The sequence below is a fragment of the Ovis aries genome, chromosome 8 (assembly GCF_016772045.2).
Source record: "Ovis aries strain OAR_USU_Benz2616 breed Rambouillet chromosome 8, ARS-UI_Ramb_v3.0, whole genome shotgun sequence".
NCBI classification, from domain to species: Eukaryota; Metazoa; Chordata; class Mammalia; order Artiodactyla; family Bovidae; genus Ovis; species Ovis aries.
This window is the reverse complement of record NC_056061.1, coordinates 62161189-62188447: the sequence shown is the minus strand read 5'-3', so window position 1 is coordinate 62188447 and position 27259 is coordinate 62161189. Positions and strand designations below refer to the sequence as shown.

The 27259-nt window shown below is 42.8% G+C and overlaps 2 protein-coding genes across 2 annotated transcripts in view; both read right to left on the bottom strand.

The window, feature by feature from the left end:
- Positions 1 to 3590: 3590 nt before the first annotated feature.
- Positions 3591 to 7001, bottom strand: SLC35D3 (solute carrier family 35 member D3). Its single transcript, XM_015097427.4, has 2 exons — positions 6356 to 7001; positions 3591 to 5355 (listed from the first exon to the last, which is right to left on the bottom strand). Exons 1-2 carry the CDS (start codon positions 6795 to 6797, stop codon positions 4526 to 4528), a joined length of 1272 nt encoding a protein of 423 aa, XP_014952913.2. The 5' UTR covers positions 6798 to 7001; the 3' UTR covers positions 3591 to 4525.
- A 7087-nt stretch (positions 7002 to 14088) lies between these two features.
- Positions 14089 to 27259, bottom strand: part of PEX7 (peroxisomal biogenesis factor 7) — a 75930-nt gene continuing 62759 nt past the window's right edge. Inside the window, exon 10 of the mRNA XM_027972493.3 lies at positions 14089 to 14559. Coding sequence (XP_027828294.2) covers positions 14491 to 14559 — 69 coding nt within the window. The 3' untranslated portion in view covers positions 14089 to 14490. The remainder of the gene's footprint in view (positions 14560 to 27259) is intronic.

Genomic DNA, 27259 nt, shown 5'->3' with positions numbered 1-27259 from the left:
AATGTGGGAGGGGCTGGGAGCCAACAGGTGGGCAGATAGCCAACTTTCCATTAGTTACAAACTTTTCCAGAATAACTTTCTCAGTCTATCTAAAAAGTCAGTATTGGAAGTCTCTGCTCTTGGGGTCTGAGTGGTCCTCTGTCATCTGGGCCCTGCCTATATGTGTGCATGTGTGTGTGTTGTGTAAAAAATTTTTAAAGCCTGTTTATTTTTTTGGCCACACTGCATGGCATGTAGGATCTTCCCTGTTACCAAGGATGGAACCTCTGTCTCCTGCAGTGGAAGTAGAGTCTTAACCACTGGACTACCAGGAAAGTCCCAGGGATGATATTTTTTGATAACTATGGTTTTTCCACATTCTTGGAAGAGAAGAATTATATTGTCAAATGATTTCTCTTTTGTTTTAGTGTCACAGCTCTTCCCAGGTACTTCTTCAGAAAAATTATAGGAAAATAAGCATCTTGGGGGCTTACGCCTAGGATAAGTGTGACTGTGGGGAAGGCACTGTCCTGGTCAGGAGTGGGCCCCACAGAGCAGCAGGCAGGGCCCAGATGACAGAGGACCACTCAGACCCCAAGAGCAGAGACTTCCAATACTGACTTTTAAGTTTTCCTTTCCTGCACTGAAATGTCCTTAGGATAGGTAGTTGTAAGCATTCAGTAAATCGTATCAACTGTATCCCAACATTAACTTTTTATTATTAATAGCAGTACCTGGTGTCAAAAAAAAATGGAGCACAGGAACAGGTTAGGAAGAACAGCTTGAAAGAGCAATTTCAAGACAGCAGAAAGCATTTAATCACAAGAAGCAAACCCACAGAGGCTGAAAGTTGGTTAGTGATGCCGGGGGCTGGGGAGATTAAGGGAATATGGATAGTGACTTCTATCAGGTACAGGATTTCTTTTTGGGACAATGAAAATGTTCTGGAATTAGACAGTGGTAATGGTTGTACCGTTCTATAAACATGCTAATGACTATAGTGCACTTAAAATGAGCAAATTTTATGGTACATAAATTATATTTCAATAAAGTCTGTTTTCAAAATGATCAACACAGCAGCAGGGAACAGCAAGTAATCAGCAACACTGAGCATGCTCAGTGAATCCTCAGAAACACTAGTCTGAAGGTCTGTACCTCTCAGGGTTATTTAAGGTGAAGGATTAAGTTGACTTGTTTGAATATTAAACGAGTGATGGACTGGAAAGTCTGGAGATCTTGGGGACTTGGTTATAATAGCAATAGAACCCCTTTCTTGATTCTGTTTTCTTGGTACCTCAACTGCTATCTGGGTCCCTTAGTGCTCACAAACAGGAATCTGTTCATAAACACACACATATAGGTTGTATCCTTTTTCTTTCTGAGGACAGCAGATTATGGTCCTAACTGAGTTGTAATGAACAAGCACTGGAACTACCCACCAGCACTCCCACATTCTCCAGCTTTATGATGTCAGGTTGAATGTATCTCACCAAGAGGCAGGATAGGATAATGGTGAGACAGATGGGCACTGGAGTCAGACTGCCTGGGTTCAAATCAGCTCCCACATCTACAGGTTACCAGCTAAGAGGTCAGGGAAACTTCCTTAGCCCTCTACACCTCAGTTTACTCCTTGTATTATTAGGATAATATTAATGCCAACATGTAGAAATATTATAAGAATTACATGAATTAGCCCATGTAAAACCCTGAGAACTGCACCTAGCACCTAGCAAGGACTATAATAATAAACCTCAGACATTATTTATAATAGTGTGCAATACAAAACATTGCTCCAACATCCAGTGAATTTGAGAAGCATGAATGTAGGATTCATTGAATTGTAAACTGAAGACAAGGATGATAGGTAAAACCATGGGTTGTTTAAGACCATGGTGATACAGAGTAGATGGTAATTTTTGAGACCAGAGTGGCATATCTAATCCCTAGGCAAGGGTAGGGGTAAAAGCTTGTGTTGGTGAAAAATGAAAAACAAACAAAACAAGCAAAAAACAAACAAACAAAAACCTCTTTTGGTCCTTTTACCCCACCTTGTTGCTAAAAACCAGGCATTTATATTTGTGTCACTTGGGATTCTTTGTTATTGAAAGTGGCAGAAATCTCAATGACTAAAGCAAATAAAAACAATTTAAAAAACAGACCTTGTTTTATATCTGACAATCTGAGGTCTAGTACTAACTTACAGGAAAGCCATCCGAATGCCAGGGCCCTGTGAAATCAGGACTCAGGACTCAGTTTCTCTCTCTCTCTCTACCACCCTGGTCCGCCTCTCTGTGTTGATTTTTTCCTGTTGTATCTTTTTCTGGTGGTAAGATGACAACGGTATGTCTGCCCCACCCCCACCCTATCCTCCTAGGTTCAAGTCCAGTGAAAGGATAAATGATGTTGTTGTTTAGTCACTCAGTTGCATCTGACTCTTTATGACCCCATGGACTGTAGCCCACCAGTCTCCTCTAGTCATGGGATTTCCCAGGCAAAAATGCTGGAGTGTGTTGTCATTTCCTTCTCCAGGGGATCTTCCCAACCTAGGGATCAAACTCGCATCTCCTGGACTGGCAGGCAGATTCTTTACTGCTGAGCCACCAGGCAAGCCCAGAAAAGAAAATTAGGAAACTTAAGTCTTACCAAAAGTACCTTTGCACCTCCTTGGGTCTGACAGGTCCCATGACCATCCTTGAATGAATGGAGTTCATCCATCCAAGTAAAGGAAATGCTTCCATTGGATTGGTTGGAGTGTCTCTACAAATGTTTCTACAAGTCTATTGGCAGGAAAGAGTTAATCTTTTTGTAATAAATGCAAACCCACAGTTTTAACCAAAAGGGAATTTTTTCAGCAAAAAACAATCATTTTATTGATTTGTCTGACAGTGGACTTAAAAAATATATACCTTGTTCAGATTGCTGCTTTTCACAAATTCTCAGCTTCATAGAGTAGCTACAGAATGTTGCCTTCTGGCATGCTGGCATTACGTTTAATGCTTATTTTGAAAGAAGTCATTATAACTCTAGTCAACCATTTCTAACTGCAGCCATATGACAGCTCCTACCACTTCAATGGCTTCTAGAGGTACCTATGGAAACATCAATTGCTGATGAAAACAAGCAAGCCAGAACCAATCACAAACCATCACAATGACACTTACCAGCTTGTAGAGAAAAACTGATGCCTCTGCTTTTTGCTTGGTTTTGATCTTTGGAAAATGAAGAAAAATAAAGTCTCAGAAACATGCTGGCAAATGATGACTGTCTTCACCTTCCAAGTACACTCTGGGAGGTGGCTGACAGGAAGACTTCCCCTGGCTTCCCGCTTTTATTACATTTCAAACTCCATCTTAACTGAAGTCAGTTGTGGATGGCTCTCACAAGGCAGCATGAGGCAGGACTTTATTTTACTTTACTTTTCCTTGACTGGAAAATGAGAGTGTTTTTAACGTTGTTGTTTGAAACCAAACTGCCATGCTAATTTAGGAAATTCCTGATGGGGGGTGAGCCCTGCACCCCAGATACTAAACACCACTCATAGGGGGCAAACGCAAGCCACACAGCAACAACAGAACACAGATGTGTTGAAGACAAATTTCTAACAATATACCTTTTAGCAGAGACTCATACTTTATTTTGACAAATTTAAGATAGAAAAATATCATAAAGTGAATATAGCAGTTGCTCTTTTTGTAACACGGTTTAGGATGTGCAGCGCGACTTGAAAGGCCTAGCTTAACTGAACGGTCTCATTTCTGTTTGGGTTTCAGTTAACACTGAATTATACATCAGCCATTGCATTTGCTTGAAAGAATACTGGACACAGTAAAACTGTTTTTTAAAAAGGTTATGGCGTTCAATAACAAATATTACAAAGCAATGAACTAAAACAACCTTTCAAATATGTTTAATTACTAAAAGCCAACTTTAAACTTCATGATTAAAGCTAAGAATTCAGTTTCAAAATAGTTGTAACATTTTCTACCAATAGAAGAGTAGAGCGCTTATATATATTTTAAAACAGAGGAAAATTAGAGTAAACATATTTCAGGTGACTTTAAACAGTAAACATTAATTCAGTGTATTTAAATATGTTATTTCAATAGTATATTCTTCCAAAGTGGCCATAAAAACTATAGTTCAAACTATTGTCAAAAAGGTGCCCCTGCATGTAATCTTTGAACTAAATTAAGTGCTGCCATCATCTCTATGCTCCATCTTTGGAGGGGGTGGTTGAAGGACTCTCCATACATGCAGATATTTGGTTGTGGTCATAATGACCAAAAATGTGCTAAGAATCTGCAGCTGAAACCCTGCCTTAGTTTGCTAGTCACCTTCACATTCTTTTGCCTCTGTGATGCCTTTGGTATTCTCAGGCTAAATAATTCACACGGGTACTAATTGTGTTGCAGTCAAATATTTCAGCTTCTTTCTTTGCTCCCATTCCCCACTCCAAGCACGAAACTGGGCGGCTCCTCATTAAAATATGTCATCTTTCACATACAAAATAAGTGTATGTACATATATACATACGTGCATTTCCTTTTCAAGGACTGGGTAACTCCTCATTTTCTATCAAATAATCCTTCTTTACATACTTGGCTCCCCTAACTAACCTCCACACTTCGAGGTAAGCATCCTTTAATGAACTCCTGCCCACTTCTTCAGGGCTGTCTGAGATCTGCGAGCTCCTAGCCATCAGCGAGACCCCTCTGGGGCTGCCCCTAGCCTCTTGCCCACCCGGTTGAGTGGAGCCACCTGCTGCCTTCCCACCTTCTGACCCGCCATTTCCACCCTCTGCGGGCAGCTCCTCCATGACAAACGGCAGCTGATCTCCACTTGGCTGCGCCTCCTCTACCCCCGGCTGCGTTTCCAGGTCCTCGTAGTTGCTCTGCTTTCTAGTTTCCAAAAATTTGGCCGCACAGTAAATGATGGAGCCCAGGGTGTTCACCACGACGCCAGCAATGAATAGAGAGGTGGGCTCCACATCGCTGAAGGCCACCATACCCACAGTGATGGTAGCGATGCTCTTCACCACCCCCACAAAGCTGGTGGTCACCGCCGAGTTGATGTAGGTGCAGTGCAGCGTGGTGAAGTTCATGGCACAGCCGATCAGGATGCACGCCACGAAGATGGTCACCATGGCCGGGTCCTTCCAGCCGGGGAAGGTCCAGGCGTGGATCGAGTCGGTGCTGGCGAAGGATAAGACGACAAGCAGCGGGGTGGCGGACACGGCAATGACGTACTGCGCGGTGAGCGGCCCGTGCTCCGTGTCTGCGCTCGCCTTCTGGATGAGCACCAAATAGGCGGCGTGCACCAGCACCGCCAGCACGCCGGTGACGTACCCGATGGGGTCGCCGGTCAGGTCACCGGCTCCTGGAGCGCATCGAGAGAGGTCCGAGGAACGTAGGGCAGGAAGGAAACAGAGAAGACACTGGGTTGGCGGGAGCTGGTATCCACTGGGGGCAACGGCGTAGGTTGGAAAGTAGGGTGTGCGCCCTAGCTCTACCCACGCGTATCGAAAGGAAAAGCCAAGTACAGTCAATTGCCCAGTTCGAGGCAGGAGAGGCACGCCCTCCCTTTCTTATCCTCGGGGGGCGTCCCGTCTACCTCTCTCCAAGACAGAGGCTCCGGACAGCACCGATACCCTCGGGGTAGGCTCTGTGGCTTCCCCGAGCTGGCATGGGTGTCGCCTGGGCACGTGGTACGACTGCCGCCTCCGTGGGGCACAGAAGAGAGAGGGGGGGTCCCGGCTCGTGGCTATTCCCCGGGCAGGCTGGGCATGGGGAGACCCTCGAAAGAAGGTTGCCCGCTCCGCTGGCGCCCACCTCGCTCAGTCCTCCACGCCCAACCTGCCAGAGTCTCAATCCGCCCACCTTTGCCCAGCGTCTGCAGCCCCCCGCGTGGCGCCGGAGATCCCAAGCTAGCCTCGGGGCTTAAGCTTAGCTCGCATCGTCCCTGCCCACTCCGGCCCCGCGTGACCCAGAGAAGTTCTCGGCCCCCTCCTTCCGTCTCGGTCTGGGGGCTATAGCTCCCAGGCTAGGGCGGCTCGCCCACCCCCTCCCGGAGGAAGGAAGAAATAAAGGGGGAAGACGGAAGGAGGAGGGCTAGGAGGGAAGGGCGTTACGGAGCGAGACAGGGGCGGGGGTCGGAAACCCGGACTAGTAGTGGGAGTGGGGACTCTAAAGGAGGAGGCCGGAGCGCAGAGGAAGACTCGGCTGGGTCTCAGGGGTCCCATCTGCTAGCGGAGCCACCGCGTTCAAAGCTCCCTGCCTCAGTCTCCCCATCTGGAAGTGAGGGCTTTGCACTGAGTGATCCCCGAGGTCACTGGCTGGTGGGCCGGGGTGGGCCGGGGGTCCGCGCGGGTCCAGCTCACCTGCCAGAGCTGCGCCGCAGGTGGTGATGAGCACGGCCGCGAGCACCCCCGGCGAGGGCGCTCCGTTCTTGAGCACCAGGACGCCGATGAGCATGGTGACCAGGGGCAGGCAACGCTTGAAGACCACGTACATGGGTAGGCTGAGGCCGCGCAGGGACCAAAGCGTGAGGCTGGACTGCAGCGTGGAGAGCACGGCGACCCCCGCGAAGGAGCGAGCCAGGTTCAGGCCGAAGGGGGGCACCGCGATGAACCCCAGGCGCCGCAGCAGCTCCAGGCTCAGCGCCGCGGTGGAGCTGGTCAGGCACTGCACCAGGGTCAAGAAGGAGAACTGGTAGCGGCTGATGAGGAACTTAAGCAGGATGTTGAGGGAGCCGGAGAAGACCCCGTGCGCGATGGCCACCGCGATGCCCAGCACGCGGCCCCGGCGGCACAGCTGCCGCATCGCGCCTGCCCCGCCGCACCCGGCGGTGGCGAAGCTCCGGGACCGGCGGGAGGAGAGCGCGGAAGGAGGCCGGGATGAGCGGAGCGAGGGCGGCAGGGGCGCCAGCCCAGCACCGCGGCGAAGGGCAGGGGGCGCCGGCTTGGCTGCGGAGAGAAGGCAGCTCCAGGCAGGCGTCCTCGCGGCTCGGCGGTTCCGCGTCCGACTGCCCCGCAGCTCCGGGGAGGCAGGAACGGGGGCGGGGGACTCCGAAAAGCGGCAGAGGTGGGGGGCTGGTCTGAGAGGAGTGGCGGGAATCCTAGCGACAGCGACTTGCAAGTAGGTGACGGGCGGCGGTGGGTTGTGTCCCACGCGGTTTCGCCGGCAGGGAGGACGCTCTGCGGCTGGAAACCTCGGCAGCTGCCGCGAGGGGGACCGGACCTGCTCCCCTCGGGAGCCCCAGCACCCACCCGGGTCGGCTGTCCGGGCGCGGGCCCCTCTTCTGCATTGCCAGCCGCTCGCGCTCGTCCCTCCTTCCCGGATCCGGGCTGGGGGATAGCCGGCACAGCTAAAGATTTTAGAAACAACAGCGTTCCGGGGTCGCACCGCGTTTATTAGCCTCAACAAGTGACAGCGCCCTCAGCCCCCTTCCCCGCCAGATGCAGCGGCTTTTCCACCCACAGTTTCTCCCGGCGCAGCCGCGGGACCCTGTTCAGTTGCCGGCCAGGGAAGAGAGAAACTTCGGTGCCCGCGGGTTGCGGGGCTCCCGGATGCTCGGGTGCCAACGCCCCAACTTTGAAGGAACCCAGAGCCCCCCCAAGGACGCCACCGGGGCGTGCTTCACTTAGGGCGCGAACCGGTCCCTTCTAGTCTCCGGCGACGCGCTCTCCAGTCCCGCGCCTTCCACGGAGGGACCCGGGGTTACGCTCGCGGCTAGGAGCGCAGGGATGTTCCGGGGGTGCCGTGGCCTCGCGGGGTTGCAAAGCCTGGGTACGGGGGGCATGGACATCTATTGCAAGCGAGGCAAAGATAAGCCAAAAGCAGACTCTGAGTCCAAGTAGCGTCTAATGGTTTCGGAGGATCTCCGGGGCGCTGGTTCCCAGCGGTGAGCCGGGAGCGACTGGAGGCTCTGGGGGGTGCGGGCGTGGAGGCTGGCGAGGGCACAGTCCCAGGGGCGGGAACCCGGGATGAGACTTGATACAGCTTTCTCTGGATCCGCGCAACCGACAGCCGGCCGCTTTGGGAAGCAGGACAACCCCTACCTCCTGGCTCCCTGGCCCAGGAAATGTCCGCCTGCCACAGCACTGGTGGACTGTTTACTTCTTATTTGACTCAGAGTAAAAATAATGAAATTCTTAATTTCTGCAGGTGCAAGACTTGTGTGTTCCATTAATCTGAATTTTGTTTTCTGCAAAGTAACGTCCGGACCAGTAAATTCAGCATCGGAGGGGTTCGCCCAGCCGAGGTCACCGCTAAGAGTGAGCACAGTTTAGTTTTCGTGCTACTTAAACACGACAGGCTTGACCAGGGCTTGGGAGCAAGGAAGAGGGCTGGAGATCGCGGCGCCCTACCTCTCCGTTTCCTTCACTTCTGTTACCCACCAGAATCCCAATCTTCTAACTACGGCAATGACCTAATACACACGATACATTTCCCCAGCAATTCTTTTTTTGTCCTCCACACTTCCACCGCATCATTTCCAGTCCAGATGTTGAAGCGGCGATTATTAATTACTGGGGCCAGAAAGAAAAGAACAGTTTACGTCGGGGATAGGTACGATCATAGCGATCTTTCATCTTAGCCAGCTTTGTGTGTGCTGGGAGCTCACGTGGGTGGGAGAGAGACCTGTCTCTAGCTGGGATGCCCAGGGTCTAGTATGGCCCCCTCCCTCCCCCCTGCCACAGGTGAGTATTCAAAAAAATGTTTTCAGAATGGACCCTGTGCCAACTTTCCAGGAACAACACTGGATAGTATTATACTTACAGGCGTGCTTCCGGTTCCCTGGGGAATTCCTGGGTTTCTGGGTGGGTTTTTGTGTTTTTTTTTTTTTTTTTTTTTGTAGCTACAATCTATGGTTACACACCATTGGCTATTTCAGGGACTCTGTTCTTCAACTGTTGATGTTATTTCTTTAAAAAATGAGGTTTGAAGCAACAGTTGAAATTGTGTATGTGGTATAAGCCTATATTTAAAGTACACTCATAAAAACTTTGAAAATTAATTTTTTAAAGACAGCATCAGCAAATACCACTGTTCTACTTCTGGGGGTTGTTCCAATCAAAGAATGGTGGTTTTAAGCCATATTAAGTGAATATAAAGAATTGTCTGCACAGACCTAGTTTTAGAATGATTCATTTCTGCCAGCAATTATAATTGCTTCCATTTGTGATGCTAACATTAAGTAAAAGATTTGAGGCTGATTCAGCTATCTTACTCTTCTCATTTAGGCAAGAATATTTAGCTTAATTTGAAATCTGCATTGGCATGGAAGAGTACATTTTCTCCACTTTACTGCAGATAATTCTTTTCCATTAGGGCTTTCATTTTTTAAAAAGTTAATATCATCTCCCACACCAGTTACTAGATAAGCTCCTAAAAGAAAAAATGAGAAATCTCCTGAAGAAAAATGGGGGGGTGGGGGGTGGGAATAAGAATACCATTTTTAGCAAGGTTAATTGAACATGAATGTCAATCTGAAGGTCAAAAAACTTATTTGACCTACTGGTATCTAGGGTCCATTTTCTTTGGAGCCACACAATAAATTTTTACAGCATTAGATAAATCCTTTAGTTCATTTATTTGGTGAATATATCCAGCTAGTGTTTTGTACCAGGCCATCTCTTAGCCACAGAGGATTCTTAGTCCTTAAGGGATTCACAGGAAGAGATAAGGTAACACAATGACACTTATACAACAGTGGGGGCTTGTGCCAGAAACAGGGGAGTGCCAAGGAGGGCAGCAACATCAGCCTGAGAAGTGCATCAGAGAAGGCTTCCTGGAGAAGGAAATAAGGTCCTATATCATTATTTTAATTGCAAAAATAAGGCATGCTCATTATACTATGTAAGAGGAAAACAGAATTTATAAATAAGAGAACTTGCTGTCTTCAATATTTCCCACCCCCAGCCCCACTACAGAGAGCTGGCTACTGTTAAAGAGTTTGACATGAACATTTCAGGTTTTTTTGTGCTTATATGGATGCATACATAAGCCCTCCTTCAAAAAAAATAAACTTAGGATATCATACTGCTGCTGCTAAGTCGCTTCAGTCGTGTCTGACTCTGTGCGACCCCATAGATGGCAGCCTACCAGGCTCCCCCGTCCCCGGGATTCTCCAGGCAAGAACACTGGAGTGGGGTGCCATTGCCTTCTCCATATCATACACACCTGTCTATAAAAGCACATTGTGGTAACCAGCCTCTGAGAGAGTCCCCATAGATTGCTGGCTTCCGCATCTTTAGGCCCTGTGAGCCCCTCCCACGCTCTAGCAGAGTTGGTCTGAGTGGCCGAGACTGACAGGAGGCAGCAGAGGTGATGGCTTCACTCCGGAGATGAGTGTGTAAAAGACCGAGGCTTCCATGTTGACTTTTCTCTTTCTCATATCAGTCAGTCTCAGGGAAAGCCAGATGCCCTGTTACAGGGACACTCAGCCAGTGGAGGGTTCTACACGGTGAGTATCTGAGGCCAGCGAACAATCACCTGAGTGACTTTGGAGCATTATTTACACGGGGAGTTTGTGAGCACGCTGGTGGTCCTGGGGCACAAAGTTGTGACTGTGGAGAGAAGCAACGCTGCAGATAGAGGCAAGAGCTAGCCCCAGAGGACCTCGGCTGCCTGGTTAGTGAGCTTGAACTTTTTCCTGTAGGCAATCCTATAAGCAGAGAAAGGTTTTACACTGAAATTGATGTAATCAGATTGCATTTTAGATCAGCCTCCGGCAGCTGTGTTGAGAAGGATGGCTCTGAGGGCACAGAACTCAAAACAGACACATCATTTAGGAAACTGCAGCGATTGTCCAGAGAAAAGCTAATGAGGGCTTGAACTAGGGCAGTGGTGTTTGGATTGAGGAGAAGAGACCGAGTGGAGAAGTATTTAGGGGGTAAAAGGGATGGGACTTAGTGACTGATTTGATATGTCTTGGAGTGGAGAGGTGGGAATAAGGAAAGGAGCAGGGATGGCATTAGTTTAGCTTGAGCTCCTGGGTGGACTGTACTGACAACAAATGAAAAACGCACGTGCAGGAGGAGCCCATGTAGTAAGCAAGATGAATTTGGTTCAGTTGGGAGAGCCAGGTGGGGAAGGCAGGAGATTCGGGAGTAGTCAGTATGGAAGTCAAGAACATACAAGTAGATTATCTCTTTCAAACAAGAGGCCTATTAAGTAAGAAATTAATGAGTTCATTTCTGGAAGAGCCAAATTATAGCTAAGATACACAGAGAGTGCTCACTGCCAAAAGCAGAAGGGACAGCTGACCCTCAGCCTGAGTCTTCCCAGATGAGAGATGCTTTAGCAGGGCCACCCCAGGACCACGGTGTTTCTTAGCTCTTTAAACTTGGAAACACAATCTTGTCAGTTTAGACTTGGAAACAATTCTCTTAGGAATGATGAGGATCTAGTTACCAGAGAGTCACACAACTTCCTGTTTCTCAGTGGGCCAGTTTCTGTTATTTCTAAGAAAAAAGCCACGTGGCAGGACCAGATCCAGTCATAGCTGATTTCAAATTCCAGCTCCATACTTCTGGCAATTATGGCCCCTGAGAGCCTTCGTTTCTGTGTCTGGAAAATGGGAGGGCTTCCTTGCAGGGATGTCATAAAGATTAAAGGGAATAAGATACAGAAAGCATCTCATGTGATGCCCAGGTCACAGAAGATACCCAGTGACCTGAGTTCCCCTTTCCTGCAGTCACTCCTCAGTGCTGAGCTCTCACTGCAGGTACAGGAGGAACTTGGTAGAGGCAGATGGGGATGAAACTCAAGAACTCAGCCGCCAGGAGATAAACTCTGATCTTCCCGACCTAGAGGGAAGGACTGGCTGTCCTCTCAAAGTCCAGAGGCTGCTTGGTTTGTGAATTAGTAAGAATTTAAAAATCTTGTGCATTCTCTTTCAGGATAGAATCCAGCTCCTTTCCCTCTAGCTTGACAATCCTAGCTCAAGGAACTCACTGAATAAATGTTCCTCCACCCTCTTTCAGATTAATAGACCTCAAGCACCTGAGGTTAAGTATTATGAAGTAGTGTTCTAAACAGCTCTAACATCCCCAAAACAGCGGGGAGTGGCGGGGGGGGGGTGCCGTGGGAATCGAGAGGGATATTAGTTTTTTAATTACCAGTGTCTGTTTCAAATGATACATGATAAATTATTTTAATAAAATCTCTTGCATTCTAAAAGGAAAATAAGTCATTTCCTTTCATTGTAAACATGATCTGGGTTAGGTATTTTAGGTCTATTATAAATTCTGTCCATACAGAGAATACCAACTGTGAACCTGCTTTTATTGAGCTGCATACACTTGGTTCAACAGTTTGTCTTTCTTACGGAGGGAAGCAACACAAAAGCAGTTTAAGAAGTGACCTCATCATCATGCCAGCTCTAAGGATGCCCTTGAGCATCTTACAAGACAGTCATGTGAAGCAGTGTCCTCTCTATGGGGGGCCTCTCAAAAACAGCACTGATTGGTCTAAGAACCAAAAAGAGTTAATACTTTCTGTAAGACCATTCATTCATTTGACAGATATTCACTGAACTCTTTCTATGTGCCAGGCATGGTGCTAGGGCCAAGCCAGAATGAGGTCCTTGCCCTCAGGCCTTAACCACTGCATCCTGTACTGAACCGGACTTCCCATTTATCCTTCCAGTAGCAACTTTCTAAAACTTAATCTTAGAAAACATATTTTCAAGCTCACGCTTTGCTCCACTTTTATGTTTCCTTTTCTTTTAATCTTTGTATCTTGTAAGGTGTCTTCTTTCTCTGCAGAAACTGGGAAATAGGTAAATTAGACAATATACATATATTTTATTTTTGTTGTGATAACTACAAGTGTATTTTTCTCTTTAAAAATTCTCAAAAACTTGTTAAAAATTTAACGACAGTTTTTGCCATTTGTAACATTTTTTAAAATTTCTTCATTTTTTAATTGAAGGAAATTGCTTTACAGAATTTTGTTGTTTTCTGTCAAACTGCAACATGAATCAGCAATGTGAAAGTGAAAGTTGCTCAGTCATGTCTGACTCTTTGGGATCCCATGGACTATACAGTCCATAGAATTCTCCAGGCCAGAATACTGGAATGGGTAGCCTTTCCCTTCTCCAGGGGATCTTCCCAACCCAGGGATGGAACCTAGCTCTCTCACATTGCAGATGGATTCTTTACCAGCTGAGTCGCAAGAGAATCAGTCATAGGTATACATATATCCCCTCCTTCCTGAACAAAGTTGTCTATTCTACTACTTTTTCTCTTTCAACCTAATTTTTTATGGATCATCACACCTCAAGGTTTTTCAAGACCTAAGGAGTTAGTAAGGAGGGTTTATGGCATTAATTAGGATATTTCATTATTAGTTATGAATTAACTAAGTATTTCATTATTTAGCTTTAAGGTAATTTCCTGAAACCTTGGTAGGACCTAAGACTTTTTGCCCAGTGACCAGTTTTTCAAAAATCTAATTATAGAGAAATAGGAAGAGAGAAATATAGGGTCATGGGTATAATATCTAAAAATATTTGAATAAAAGTAAAACACAGGTAAGCTCTTAACTCTCAGCATCTTTTTTTCCCAATAATTTTATTTATTTATTTTTGGCTTGCTGGATCCTTGTTGCTGTGCAGGCTTTTCTCTGAAGTTGTAGTGAGTGGGGGTACCCTCTAGTTGTGTGCAGGTTTTTTAATTGTGGTGGCTTCTCTTGTTGCAGAGTACAGGCTCCAGGCATGTGGGCTCAGTAGCTGTAGCTCCCAGGCTCTAGAGCACAGGCTCAAAAGTTGTGGCACGTGGATTAGTTGCTCTGCAGCATGTGGGATCTTCCTGGACCAGGGACTGAACCCGAGTCTCCAGCATTGGCAGGTGGATTCTTTACCACTGAGCCACCAGGAAAGCTCCCATGTTCTCATGTATGACGGACACCAGTCCTTGAGAGAATCTCTTTCATCCTGTGTGTCAAGCATGTAGTAGATGCTCAATAAATAATCGCTGAATAAATCTGCAGTTATTAGAGCCCTGTTACTATAACCATAGATGTATCTATATTATATAGTGTTATATATATATATACTGTATTAGAAAAAGTAACCTTGGTAGGGGTGTCATAAAATCATAAATGATCAAGAGATACCGTTTATTTGATTTTTATCAATAGCAGTCATTATATTTTAAATCAAAAATGACAAATTAAAAGTGAAATATATCACTATCAATATAATCTACAGAGCTCCCATATTTTAATCCATTTTATAATAGGTTCTATTTTAATAGATACTATAAGATACACCATACACCATAACTTTAATTATTTTTAAGATTTTAAGAAATATGGCTTATGTACCAGGCTTTAAATAGTGAGCCAAAGTCTTTATCAGCTGCCTCAAAATTGATTCCAAAATGAATTTTTAAACTTTGAAATATGAATAGTATATAAAAACATGAAATCTATAGTATCAATAATTTATTTCCTGCTGAGCAGTTCTTCAGTCAGTCTCCTGTGTTTCTGAATGGAGAAGTTTGTCTCAAGCCAGCATGGTAAGACAAACAGGATCATATATCTTTATTGTTTCATCCCAAGCACAGTCAGCCACCTGGAAAACAAAAAGGAAGTGAGAAGAAACAATCCACAAATGTTCAAAACTGGGAGAAAAAAGCCAAAGTCGCTTGGAGTGTAAGTAGATCATCCACCACTGAACAGATCTTTAAATAGGAGGAACACAGGAACGCGTTTCTGGAAAAAAGTCTGTTTTCCCTTTTTAAGATACACTTTGGGGCTTGCTTCCAACTGACTGAAGTTGCCTGTAAGGGTTTCCCACCAGAGCTACATAATTCCCTATGGGTCCTGAGATAAATGTTGAAAAGGTACATTCCTAAACTGTGAACCAAGACACCATACCAGCTATTATGGGGATAAAAAAGAAGGAAAAGCATAGTGCTTGCCTTCAAAGAATGGCTCATTCAAAACCAAAAGTGGAAAGTGCTCTAATAGACTCTCAGGGAAGCAATTCTTTGAGTCTAGCTGGGAAAGTGTCAGAAGATTTCACAAATGCCACTGCATTCACACTGGCCCTCTTTAGGGGCAGATACGGGGTAGACATAGACATTCAAGTCTAAAAAGTCACATGAAAACATGAAGGGAAGATAGTTCAGGGTGCTCAAAAATGTGTGTTAAAAAATTGGTAAGTATAGCAGTATCTTAGGGTATAAAATCAACTGTATTTCTGTATACCACCAAGAGAAAATTTTTAAACTGCAAATAAAAAATTCACTTAGAATAGCATCAAATAACAAAATACTTAGAAACACATTTAACAAAAGGTATGCAAAACATCCACCCTAAAATGCAGCTGAGAGAAATTAAAGATGGCCCAAATAAATGGAAAAGATACCACGTTCATGGGTTCAAGATTTATTAAAAAGCTATTTTTCCCCTAAATGATTTATAAAAAATTCATAATCCCAGCAAGCCTTTTAATAAAAATATAGAAGATGACTTTTAGTTTATGTAGAAAGACAGAGGATCTAGAATAGCCACAAAAATTTTAAAAAAGAACAACAGAATTATACTGTTTACACTACTGGAGTCGAAACTAATCATAAAACAAAAGCAATCTAGACAGTGCACTACTGGAATAAGGATATACAAACAGCTCAAAGGAAGAGAACACAGCTCTGGAACAGACCCAACACTTGGTCAGCTGCTTTTTAACAAATGTTCCAAAACAATCCAATAGGAAAAAAAAAGTCTCTTCAACAAATGATGCTAGAACTGGATGGCCATATGGAAAAAATAAGAATTAAAGCCCAACTTCACACCATAAAACAAAAGTTCATTTAAGATGGATGGATCACAGACTGAAATATAAAAGCTAATGGTATAAAGCTTTTAGAAGAAAAGACAGGAGACATATAGTCTCAATCTGAGGGCAAGCAAAGATTTCTTAAATAGGAAGTAATAAACCATAAAGATTAGATAATAGACTCAATCAAATAAAACTTTTGATCATCCAAAGACACTGCTAAGAAACTGAATAAGCAAACCACAGAGTGGGAGAAAATATTCACAAAACAGACACCTGGCAAAGAATTTGTATCCAGAATATATGAAGAATTACTATAACTCAGTAATAAAGACAACCCAATTAAAAATGAATAATAGACTGTTAACAGATAAAAAATATATAAATGATCAATAAGCACATAAAAACATTCAATATCATTAGGCATCATGGAAATGCAAATAAAAACCACAATGAGATACCACTACATATGCACAAGAATGGCTAAAATTAAAGATGTGCTGTGCTGTGCTTAGTTATTCAGTGGTGTCTGACTCTTTGTGGCCCCATGCATGGAGTGTAGCCCGCCAGGCTCCTCTGTCCATGGAGATTCTCCAGGCAAGAATACTGGAGTGGGTTGCTATGCCCTCCTCCAGGGGATCTTCCCAACCCAAGGATTGAACCCAAGTCTCCCACACTGCAGATGGATTCTTTACCATCTGAGACACCACGGAAGCCCAAGAATACTGGAGTGGGTAGTCTACATCTTCTCCCGACCCAGGAATCAAACTGGGGTCTCCTGCATTGCACGCAGATTCTTTACCAGCTGAGCTACCAGAGAAGCCCCCAAATTAGACAACATCAAATGCCAGAAGGGATGCAGAGGAGGTGTCACTCTCAAGCGTGTTATGTGTGTTAAGTTGCTTCAATTGTGTCTGACTCTTTGTGACCCCATGGACTGTAGCCCGCCAGGCTCCTCTGTCCATGGGATTCTCCAGGCAAGAATACTGGAGTAGATTGCCATGCCCTCCTCCAGGGATCTTCCCCACCCAGGGATGGAACCTGTGTCTCTTATGTCTCCTGCACTGGTACACCAGTTGTTCTCTACCTCTAGCGCCACCTGGAAAGCCTGTGTTGGTATAACCACTATGGAAAACTGGCTGTTTCTTATAAAGTTAAACATACACCGAGTGATTTCACTCCTAGAGGGGCTTCAACAGAACTGAAAACATTTTTACAAAACAGTGTATATAAGGATGTCCTTAGCAACCTCATTCACAATAGCACACGACTGGAAACAAGCGTAACACATACGAAAGAATGGCTGACAAACTAGTAAATTCAAACAATAGAATGATGCTAAGCAACACAACGGAGGGAACTGCTTGCTGGCGGTGGAGGGAGCAACGTGGATGAATCTCACAGACAGTAAGTGAGTGGAAGAAGACAGGAACAAAAGAGTACCTATAGGAGATGCCGTCATGTAAGTTCTAAAACAGGCAAAACTAATCTAAGGCAAAATAAAAAATTAAGGAAACGGTTGTTTTGTCTTTTCAACTGGAGGGAGGTATGGGGCTAGGGAGAGTCTGGAAAGGAGAGCAAGGAAATCTGAAAGGAAGATGCAATTGTTTTGTATTGAGATGAGATGTGGATTACACAAGTGTATCTGTTTGTCAAAAATCTACATATAAGATTTGTACATTTCAATGTACAAAAATGACACCTAGAAACAGTAAGAATAATGACAATAAAAATTGAATGAGGACATGAGTAGAAGAATAAACAAAACAAGAATGTTGGTAATTGTCAAATCTGGATAATGGAATTGTATTATCCTATTGCTTACTTTCTATACATTTGAAATTTTCCAGAAGAGAAGGAAATGAAAAAATGTAGACAGTAACATTAAGGATGAAGCAACAAGAGAGGGATGTGACCAAAGTTATTTGCACTCTATTTCCCATCCTTTAATGGTTGCAAAGGCTGAAAGTTACAAAGTCTCGGTCAACCAAATTACCTGGCTCTCATTACAGAATACAGGAACTGCAGATTAATCAGAACTTGAAGTAAAGTCAAAGTTGCTCTTTGGAATCCCAACGGACTATACACTCCATGGAATTCTCCAGGCCAGAATGCTGGACTGGGTAGCCTTTCCCTTCTCCAGGGGATCTTCCCAACTCGGGGATTGAACACAGGTCTCCTGCATTGCAGGCGGATTCTTTACCAGCTGAGTCACAAGGTAAGCCCAGTCAGAACATATCAACTCCTTATCATTCACTAACAATATCTCAGCTCAGAATCCAAGCTAGAGAAAGCATTAGAGACCTTTTAGTCAAACTTTTTTAATTTAAGGATTAAAAACCAGACTCTTCAAGATTTGGTTGCTACCTACTTCTGTTTCTCAGTGCACCAGGCTCACACACTCAAATCCTGGCATCTTGCTCATGCCTCTGTGCTCATGTACTCTCACTGATCCCTCCCCTGAATAACCTTTCTCCCTCCCTTCCTCTCTGGCCCTTATTTTGCTTTGCCTGGAGATGACGCCTCTTTGCAGAAGAATCCATTTAAGCATTACCTCCTCTGTAAAGTCATTCCCTGTACCTATAATATATCAGCTGTGCTTATTTATTAACAAGTGTGTCTAGCTCTTTGAGGGCATGGACCATGTTGTGCTATAACTTAACAATGATTCAATAAAGATTAGCTCAAAGAATGAGTTTTATAGATTAAGACTGCAGAGCTTAACTGTTTCTCACATTCACACTACAGCAGCCGAGGTGGAACCAGAACCTAACACTGCTGAGTCTGTTCAGTGAAAACCGTGGCCTCACAAAAGGCTGATCGATACTCATTATCTGCTTAATCTTGCAACTGTAAATTTTTATACCCCAAAACACAAAGATTAGTACACAAATTTATTCGTCTCATTTATGTATATAGTTTTTCAAGTGCTGGGCCTTTCTGTATGTTGTGTCAACTATTATAGAAAAGGGAATCAGAGAAATGAGACTTAAGCTTCTAATATAAGGTATCTGTAACTTATGTTTCTGAATCCTTATTCATCACTCACCGCTTCCCAGGTAGCCTGAGTGGTAAAGACTCCACTTCCTAATGCAGGAGATGTATGAGACATGGGTTTGAGCCCTGGGTCAGGAAGATCCTCTGGAGAAGGAAATGGCAACACATTCCAGTATCCTTGCCTAGAAAATCCCATGGACAGAGGGCCTGGTGGACTACAGTATATGGGGTTGCCAAGAGTTGGATGTGACTGACCACACATGAATAGACTGATTCAAATTAATGCAAACACTCTTTACTCATTAACTAATTAATTAAAATTAATTAACTATTTCGTTAAACCCCATCTAGTGCTGGGCTTCTCCAGTGGCTCAGTGGAAAAGAATCCTCCTCCTTGCTAATGCAGGAGATGCAAGTTCAATCCCTGGGTCTGGAGGATCCCCTGCAGAGGAAAATGGCAACCCATCCCAGTATTCTTCCCTGGAAAATCCATGGGACAAAGAAGTCTGGTGGGCTACAGTCCATGGGGTCACAAAAGAGTCAGATACAACTGAGCGACTAAACAAACAACATCGAGTACTGTGAATTTTAAAAAGCTAACAAGTAAAAAAAAAATAATAAGGTAAGAAAGAAAAGCACTTTACTAAGCTAACAACAAGGCTCCAGATTCTCTAAGAGAAGCAATGTAGAGATGAGACTTCCTGATAAAGAAAAGTGACCATGAGGTCACTGGGGGTTCGCAGTGGGGTGCTCATTAATTACCATCACAACCCCAATGGCCTTGAAGGGCCTGCTTCCCACGTAGTTCTATAAATTAGGGTAAACAGGGCTTTTTCTTAAAGTCCCATGCTACCTACCTGAAGCCAGCCTAAAAGACTTTGCTAAAAATTAGGGTTAACAGAAAGACCAAAAAATAAGGAAGTAAATCAGATGACATGGTAATAAATACTCTTGTTTTACTGGATGAGATCCACCCACTGCAGTAGCTTGTCAAATACAGCAAGAAATCTTTCCCAGCCCCCGTCCCGCTTCTCCATGGCAAAGCCATCTTTCCCTCCCATCCCCAGGAATTCACTCCTGGACATGGAGACTCCTTCAAGGCCAGACAACTCATGACAGAGAATGAGAAGACAGTAACAGGATATCTCCTTTCTCATCTACCGAAGATCCTCTTTCTCCGTTTCAAGCTCCTATATAAGCACTCATTTCTTTGCCCGTTACCTTGCTGTCAGGAAAAACTATGAAAGATTGCAGTGAGCAGATAGACTGCTAGGTGTTCTTTCAGTGGAATGCTGGCATTGTTCTAGAGTCTCACAGGATTACTGCAATCTATAGGGGTCATATGCCTTCCACTGGCTCTGACTGGATTATTTTACAACTCTAAAGTTATAGAAAACTGACAGTAATCAAATGATTCTCAGCCATTAAAACTGCAAATGAAGGCTGTCCTATAGAGACACAATCGATGCCTTGTCCTGTCTCCTGAGAGATGATTCTAATCATCGTGTTACTGCCCATGGATACTGACTAGTTCTGCATCTATCAGTAAATCCATTCTCACATTTATCAGCTGTCTATATGTGTTTGTCCTTTGGTTCCTTTGAGCTAGCTGTAAAATCCTTCACAAGTTACAAAAGGTCTTTGACACATGTTCATATTATACTTGTATGAGAGCCATGACGGCCGTATTGAAAATTATCCTTGAATATGGCCACAGAAAAGCCATTTCATTAAAAGAACAAACATGAAATGGGAATAAGGGGCTGATAATCACCTAGAAAAAGGAGGCTAAGAATAATTGCTAAAATGGAGTATGAAATTGAGCTCTATCTACACATTCTGGCAGCAAAGGTGAAAAAGGCAAACAATAACATAAGATATACAAATATAGTGAATTTACCAGTTCATCAGGGGAGATAAAGTTTTTTGTAGAACTTGACGATAAGAGAAATATATAAGAGACCCCTGTTACAAAAAGCAATATAATGCCAAAAGAGTAGATTTAAAAGAAATAAAAAGTCATTCTTCATATGGCTGTTTAAAAAATAAACATCTCAACCCTCAAATAAGACAAAAGTACACTGTTAAACTTTAGTTTCCTAGAGGCATTTCTACTGTGCAGTGGGCTCAAGCTTTGGCGTACATTAGAATAGCTTCCCAGGTAAATAATCTGCCTGCCAGTGCAAGAGATGCAAGAAACGTGGGTTCAATCCCTGGGTCAGGAAGATCCCCTGGAGTAGGAAACAGCAACTCACTCCAGTATTCTTCCCGGAAAATCCCATAGACAGAGAAACCTGGCAGGCTACAGTCCATGGGGTCGCATAGAGTCAGACACAACTAAATGACTGAACTGAACTGAAAATCTGTGGATGAGGGACCCATGGTACAGAAGGTTTACTCTATATCAATTAACTAGGCTTCTGTCCTGTGCACTAACCTGGAGTTCTGAGGAAGTACTTTATATGCAAGAATTTTTGGTTATTGACTAAAAGGAAATTTAGCATCATCGAAAAAATCTTTTAAAGGAAGATTTCTCTTCCGATCTTGAGGAAAAAGAAGAGGTTGATTTGCCACTAATAAAATGGAAAACACCTTGTGCCGTATTTTTACATTTCTATTTAGAATCTAAGTTTCAAATCCGGTAGGTTGATATGTGATGGGAAGACAGTGAGTTGTGAGGAGGACTAAGAAAGAAGACACACTGAACTATCTTTAAAGAAAATCACTAGGCTTACACCTGAAGCATTCTTAACCAAAAGTTTATGTAGCTTCCAGACCTATTCTCCATAAGCAAGAATCCAAAATTTCTACTTGAACACATTAGAAAATTCTATTACTCATTTAAACTATGGTGAATAACAGTATTTTTATATTACTTATTTTATTTTAGATTTGTACCCTGGTGAGTTTTAAATGGGTTAGAACAGTTTATAGATAAACCCACAGAGCCAAATAAAGTAAATACAGATTTTAAAATATCTGTTCTAAAGGGAACAAACGGAGCAAAATCTTTCAGGTGTCAAAGCTAATCATATTATGACACCTGCATAATAAATTGGGCTCTTTGCTTTACAATAACTATGGAGAAAATGAAAGTATCCTGGGTAATATAGCTTCTGTTTTCTAACAATATTCACATAATGATGGAAACACTTTTGTACAAGTACACCCAAACAGGATTTTTTTTAGAGTCACTGATTATGTGTCTTGGCAGAATCTGGGAATTACACCCACTATCTTATAATAACCTATAATAGGATATAATCTGCAAAAATACTGAACCACTATGCTATATACCTGAAAGTAACACAATGTTGTAAATCAACTATCTATCAGCAACAAAGAACGAACAGATGAAGAACTAAAGAGTTCTAGCTTAAAGGCAACTAAATACATTGTAAGTCCTCTGATAAAACCCTTAATCTTTTTTTTTTTAATTTTTATTTTTACTTTATTTTACTTTTACAATACTGTATTGGTTTTGGCATACATTGACATGAATCCGCCACGGGTGTACATGAGCTCCCAAACATGAACTCCCCTCCCACCCTTAATCTTTTAAGAGAGGCTTTTTCTGACTCCTGACGCCCGTCTAGGGTTTCTGAAGGCTGGCTGCCAAGGCCTACCTTGTCTGACCCTCTCCTCTGAAGGTGAGTGTGCAGGTGGACACAGTAGCATAGGCTGAGCCTCCAGGCTCTGCATTTTCTGCCCGAGGATATTCAAGTGGAGAACTATTTCTTACCTTGCAAGCTCCCATTGTTGTACATTTCATCCCTATGTCCTCTAAACTTCCTTTAATCTGAGATCAAAACACCAACCTTTTCAATAAAACCCAGAATTATCAACATAATAGGAAAAATGGCTTGTTAGAATATTTTATATTTGTTTAATGTAAAATTGGAAGAAAAGATTAATCTTTTTCATTATTATTTTTAAAAGCTCCTATCTTCTAGGGTAGTGAAAAATAACCAGTAAGATAAGAGCCCATACAAACGTCTGTTTTTTGTTAGTTCAATTTTACTTTGAACAGCGCATTTGATATTTCTAATTTTAAGAGTAAGCACATTAATTAGAAATATGAATTTCTTGATATTATCCTAGCATGTCAATTTCTCTAAAATATGTAAGGAAGCATTCTTGAAAAACAGAATAGAAACTTATTATCTATCGAAAAAGTCTATTAATTTCTGAATTCAGCTATAGCATATACATCATAACATCATACATGGAATGCTTGAGAGCAACTGTATTAAATATTTTACCATTTTCTATGTGTAAAGTACTGGGCTAAGTTCCACAGTAGACCCAAGGATATTAAAAACAAATTCAGTCAATAAGGAGTTTATAATAAAAATTTGGTGGATCAAGTAAGACTTGTTATAAAGCATCATCAATAATAATGATCCTATAAATGCAAATTTTAGAAAACATGATAATAAAAACATCAGACTTTATATACATGTGTAATTTAGAAATGATTTATATTCCTAGTTTATCAATGTTCTCCATTTTACTAAAATGTTCTACACATGCCATTGATCAGGTAATGTATTTCAACTGGTTTAATACAGCTGTTAATATAACAAAGACATCCTATAGACCCATTAAAAGGTTTACTTTGCTGCCAAGTTTTCCATTTCTTATTTATCATTATACTCTTTCCTCTCAATTTTGTGCACAATTGTTTTTGCCCTTGGGAAATTTGTTTGCTGCTGCTTCTAAGTCGCTTCAGTCGTGTCCAACTCTGTGTGACCCCATAGATGGCAGCCCACCAGGCTCCCCTGTCCCTGGGATTCTCCAGGCAAGAACACTGGAGTGGGTTGCCATTTCCTTCTCCAATGCATGAAAGTGAAAAGTGAAAGTGAAGTCGTTCAGTCGTCTCCGACTCTTAGCGACCTCATGGACTGCAGTCTACCAGGCTCCTCCATCCACGGGATTTTCCAGGCAAGAGTACTGGAGTGGGGTGCCATTTCCTTCTCCGGGGAAACTTGTTTAATCTACTGTAATTATCTGTATGACACATACAGATACTTGTATATCTTTAGCAAAAATGGACAAGAGAAATAAGCAGAGGAATGTAAAGAAAATGATAGAAATCACGGAGAGTCAACTCTAAATTTTAAAAAGCATCGCAGACAGTATGTTGCAATGTATTTACAGACTAAAGAAAACATGTCTTATTTACTCAACCAGCTTCCCAAAGGAAGTGACTGCAGAGAAGAATGTGGTTAATTATGTTAATCAGTATGGGGTTTAAGTAAAGGTAAGAAAAGTATTGACTAGTATACTAAAAAAAGGGTCTTTTCATGCATCCACTCATTCATTCATTCAACATTTATTCAGTACCTACATATCAAGGAGTTTATGTAACTTCTGGCAAGGGGCTGGCACTCAAATATCTACTGAAGCAAAAAAAGGGAAAGGAGAGAAAGGAGAGAAGACTTTGGCCAGGACTTGGAAAGGCAGAGATACTTTGCACAAGCAGAAGTGGAGGACAGAAACAGTGGCAAACACATGGAGATAACAAATAATAAATTATAACTGCTATAAAATAGGGAGATTACATAGGATAATGAGAAGTTAAATAAGACAGCAATCTTGAAAGTAAGATTAATAGCTCAGACTATTCTGGAGGTAACAGGCTGCCTCTTGAAAGGTTTCTGAGAGGACGTGATGAAGAGGACAATTTAACTACGTTGATTTGTAAATTAAACCTAGTACGTAACTAGTACGGCAGACAGTTAATGGTCAGAGTCCTTAAAGAGCAGTCACAGGAATGGCTGATCATGTGTTCCAGACAAGAAAGATCTATTAGGAGGCAAATGCAGTATCTTTTATAAGATGAGGAAGATAGCCGCCCCCCCCCCCCCAACAAAGAGCGTATTCTGCTGCAAGAAGATGATGTGTCTGTTCATTTATTCCAGTCATTTTTTAAGGTCCCTTAGTAAAGGTATATAATTTTCTTTATCTACAGTCCTGCACATTTAAAAACTTTTATTCTTCTATGTATCATACATACCACATACACAGTTGTTGCCATGTAAAAGTAATTTTCCTATTTTACTCTTTAACTGATGATTATGCGTATCCACATGGCATTCATTTTTATATATTTTATTGCTTTTTATTGAACTCATTATTTTTAATGGGTTTAAAATTGAGGTTCTTAGATTATAATACTTGACAACTGTACGAAGTACAAAGATAAAATTTTCTACCTTTTAAAATTTTTCTACCTTTTATATTCCGTTTTGTTTTCTCCTATTACTAACTGGTGACAATTTTAGAACCATGTTGACTAACAGTAATAATGGTGGCAAATCTCATCTTGTTCTTGCCTTCAATGGCACCATTGATATATTTAAGGTCAAGGATTAAGAAAAATCAGATTTACATAACACAGAGCTCTGCCAATAAGCAGCACTGAGAAATCAATGGAATGATGGAAAGAGTTTAGAGACCAGTTAGGAGATGCAGTCATCCATGGCAGTTCAGTTCAGTTCAGTTCAGCTCAGTTTAGTTGCTCAGTCGTGTCCGACTCTTTGTGACCCCACGACTTGCAGCACGCCAGGCCTCCCTGTCTATCACCAACTCCCAGAGTTCACTCAGACTCATGTCCATCGAGTCAGTGATACCATCCAGCCATCTCATCCTCTGTCATCCCCTTCTCCTCCTGCCCCCAATCCCTCCCAGCATCAGAGTCTTTTCCAATGAGTCAACTCTTCGCATGAGGTGGCCAAAGTATTGGAGTTTCAGCTTCAGCATCATTCCTTCCAAAGAAATCCCAGGGCTGATCTCCTTCAGAATGGACTGGTTGGATCTCCTTGCAGTCCAAGGGACTCTCAAGAGTCTTCTCCAACACCACAGTTCAAAAGCATCAATTCTTCAGCACTCACCCTCTTCACAGTCCAACTCTCACATCCATACATGACCACTGGAAAAACCATAGCCTTGACTAGACGGACCCTTGCTGGCAAAGTAATGTCTCTGCTTTTGAATATACTGTCTAGGTTGGTCATAACTTTTCTTCCAAAGAGTAAGGATCTTTTAATTTCATGGCTGCAGTCACCATCTGCAGTGATTTTGGAGCCCCCCAAATTAAAGTCTGACACTGTTTCCACTGTTTCCCCATCTATTTCCCGTGAAGTGATGGGAAGATGTCCTTTTCATTACAGGGGACTGGATGCAAAAGTAGGAAGTCAAGAAATACCTAGAGTAACAGGAAAATTTGGCCTCGGAATACGGAATGAAGCAGGGCAAAGTAATAGAGTTTTGCCAAGAAAATGCAGTGGTCATAGCAAACACCCTCTTCCAACAACGCAAGAGAAGACTCTACACATGGACATCACCAGATGGTCAACACAGAAATCAGATTGATTATATTCTTTGCAGCCAAAGATGGAGAAGCTCTATACAGTCAGCATAAACAAGACCAGGAGCTGACTGTGGCTCAGATTATGAATTCCTTATTGCCAAATTCAGACTTAAATTGAAGAAAGTAGGGAAAACCACTAGACCATTCAGGTATGACCTAAATCAAATCCCTTATGATTATACATGGCAGAGATACTAATAAATGCTTATCTAAGGCAGCAGAGCTGGAAGAGTATGGCCCACATTTCAGAAATATTGCTAAGGAAAAATCCATAAGCTTGATGCCCAATGAATTTTAGGAGTGCAAAGAGAAACAAGAAAACTAGGATGGTTTCCCAGGTCTTGAGTCTGGCTCCAAGATGCAACATTAGGAATATTGAAAGAAGAGTAATGAAACATCTGTTGAGATCACACAGCAAAAGCAACTGTATAAATAGGTCAAGCATCACTGACATATAATTAAAGGCCAGCTTAAAGAAGAAGGTGTGTACACAAAAATAAACTCAAAATGGATTAAAGATCTAAATGTAAGATCAGAAACTATAAAACTCCTAGAGGAGAACATAGGCAAAACACTCTCAGACATAAATCACAGCAGGATCCTCTATGATCCACCTCCCAGAATTCTGGAAATAAAAGCAAAAATAAACAAATGGGATCTAATTAAAATTAAAAGCTTCTGCACAACAAAGGAAAATATAAGCAAGGTGAAAAGACAGCCTTCTGAATGGGAGAAAATAATAGCAAATGAAGCAACTGACAAACAACTAATCTCAAAAATATACAAGCAACTTATGCAGCTCAACTCCAGAAAAATAAACGACCCAATCAAAAAATGGGCCAAAGAACTAAATAGACATTTCTCCAAAGAAGACATAGGGATGGCTAACAAACACATGAAAAGATGCTCAACATCACTCATTATTAGAGAAATGCAAATCAAAACCACAATGAGGTACCACTTCACACCAGTCAGAATGGCTGCGATCCAAAAATCTGCAAGCAATAAATGCTGGAGAGGGTGTGGAGAAAAGGGAACCCTCCTACACTGTTGGTGGGAATGCAAACTAGTACAGCCACTATGGAGAACAGTGTGGAGATTCCTTAAAAAATTGCAAAT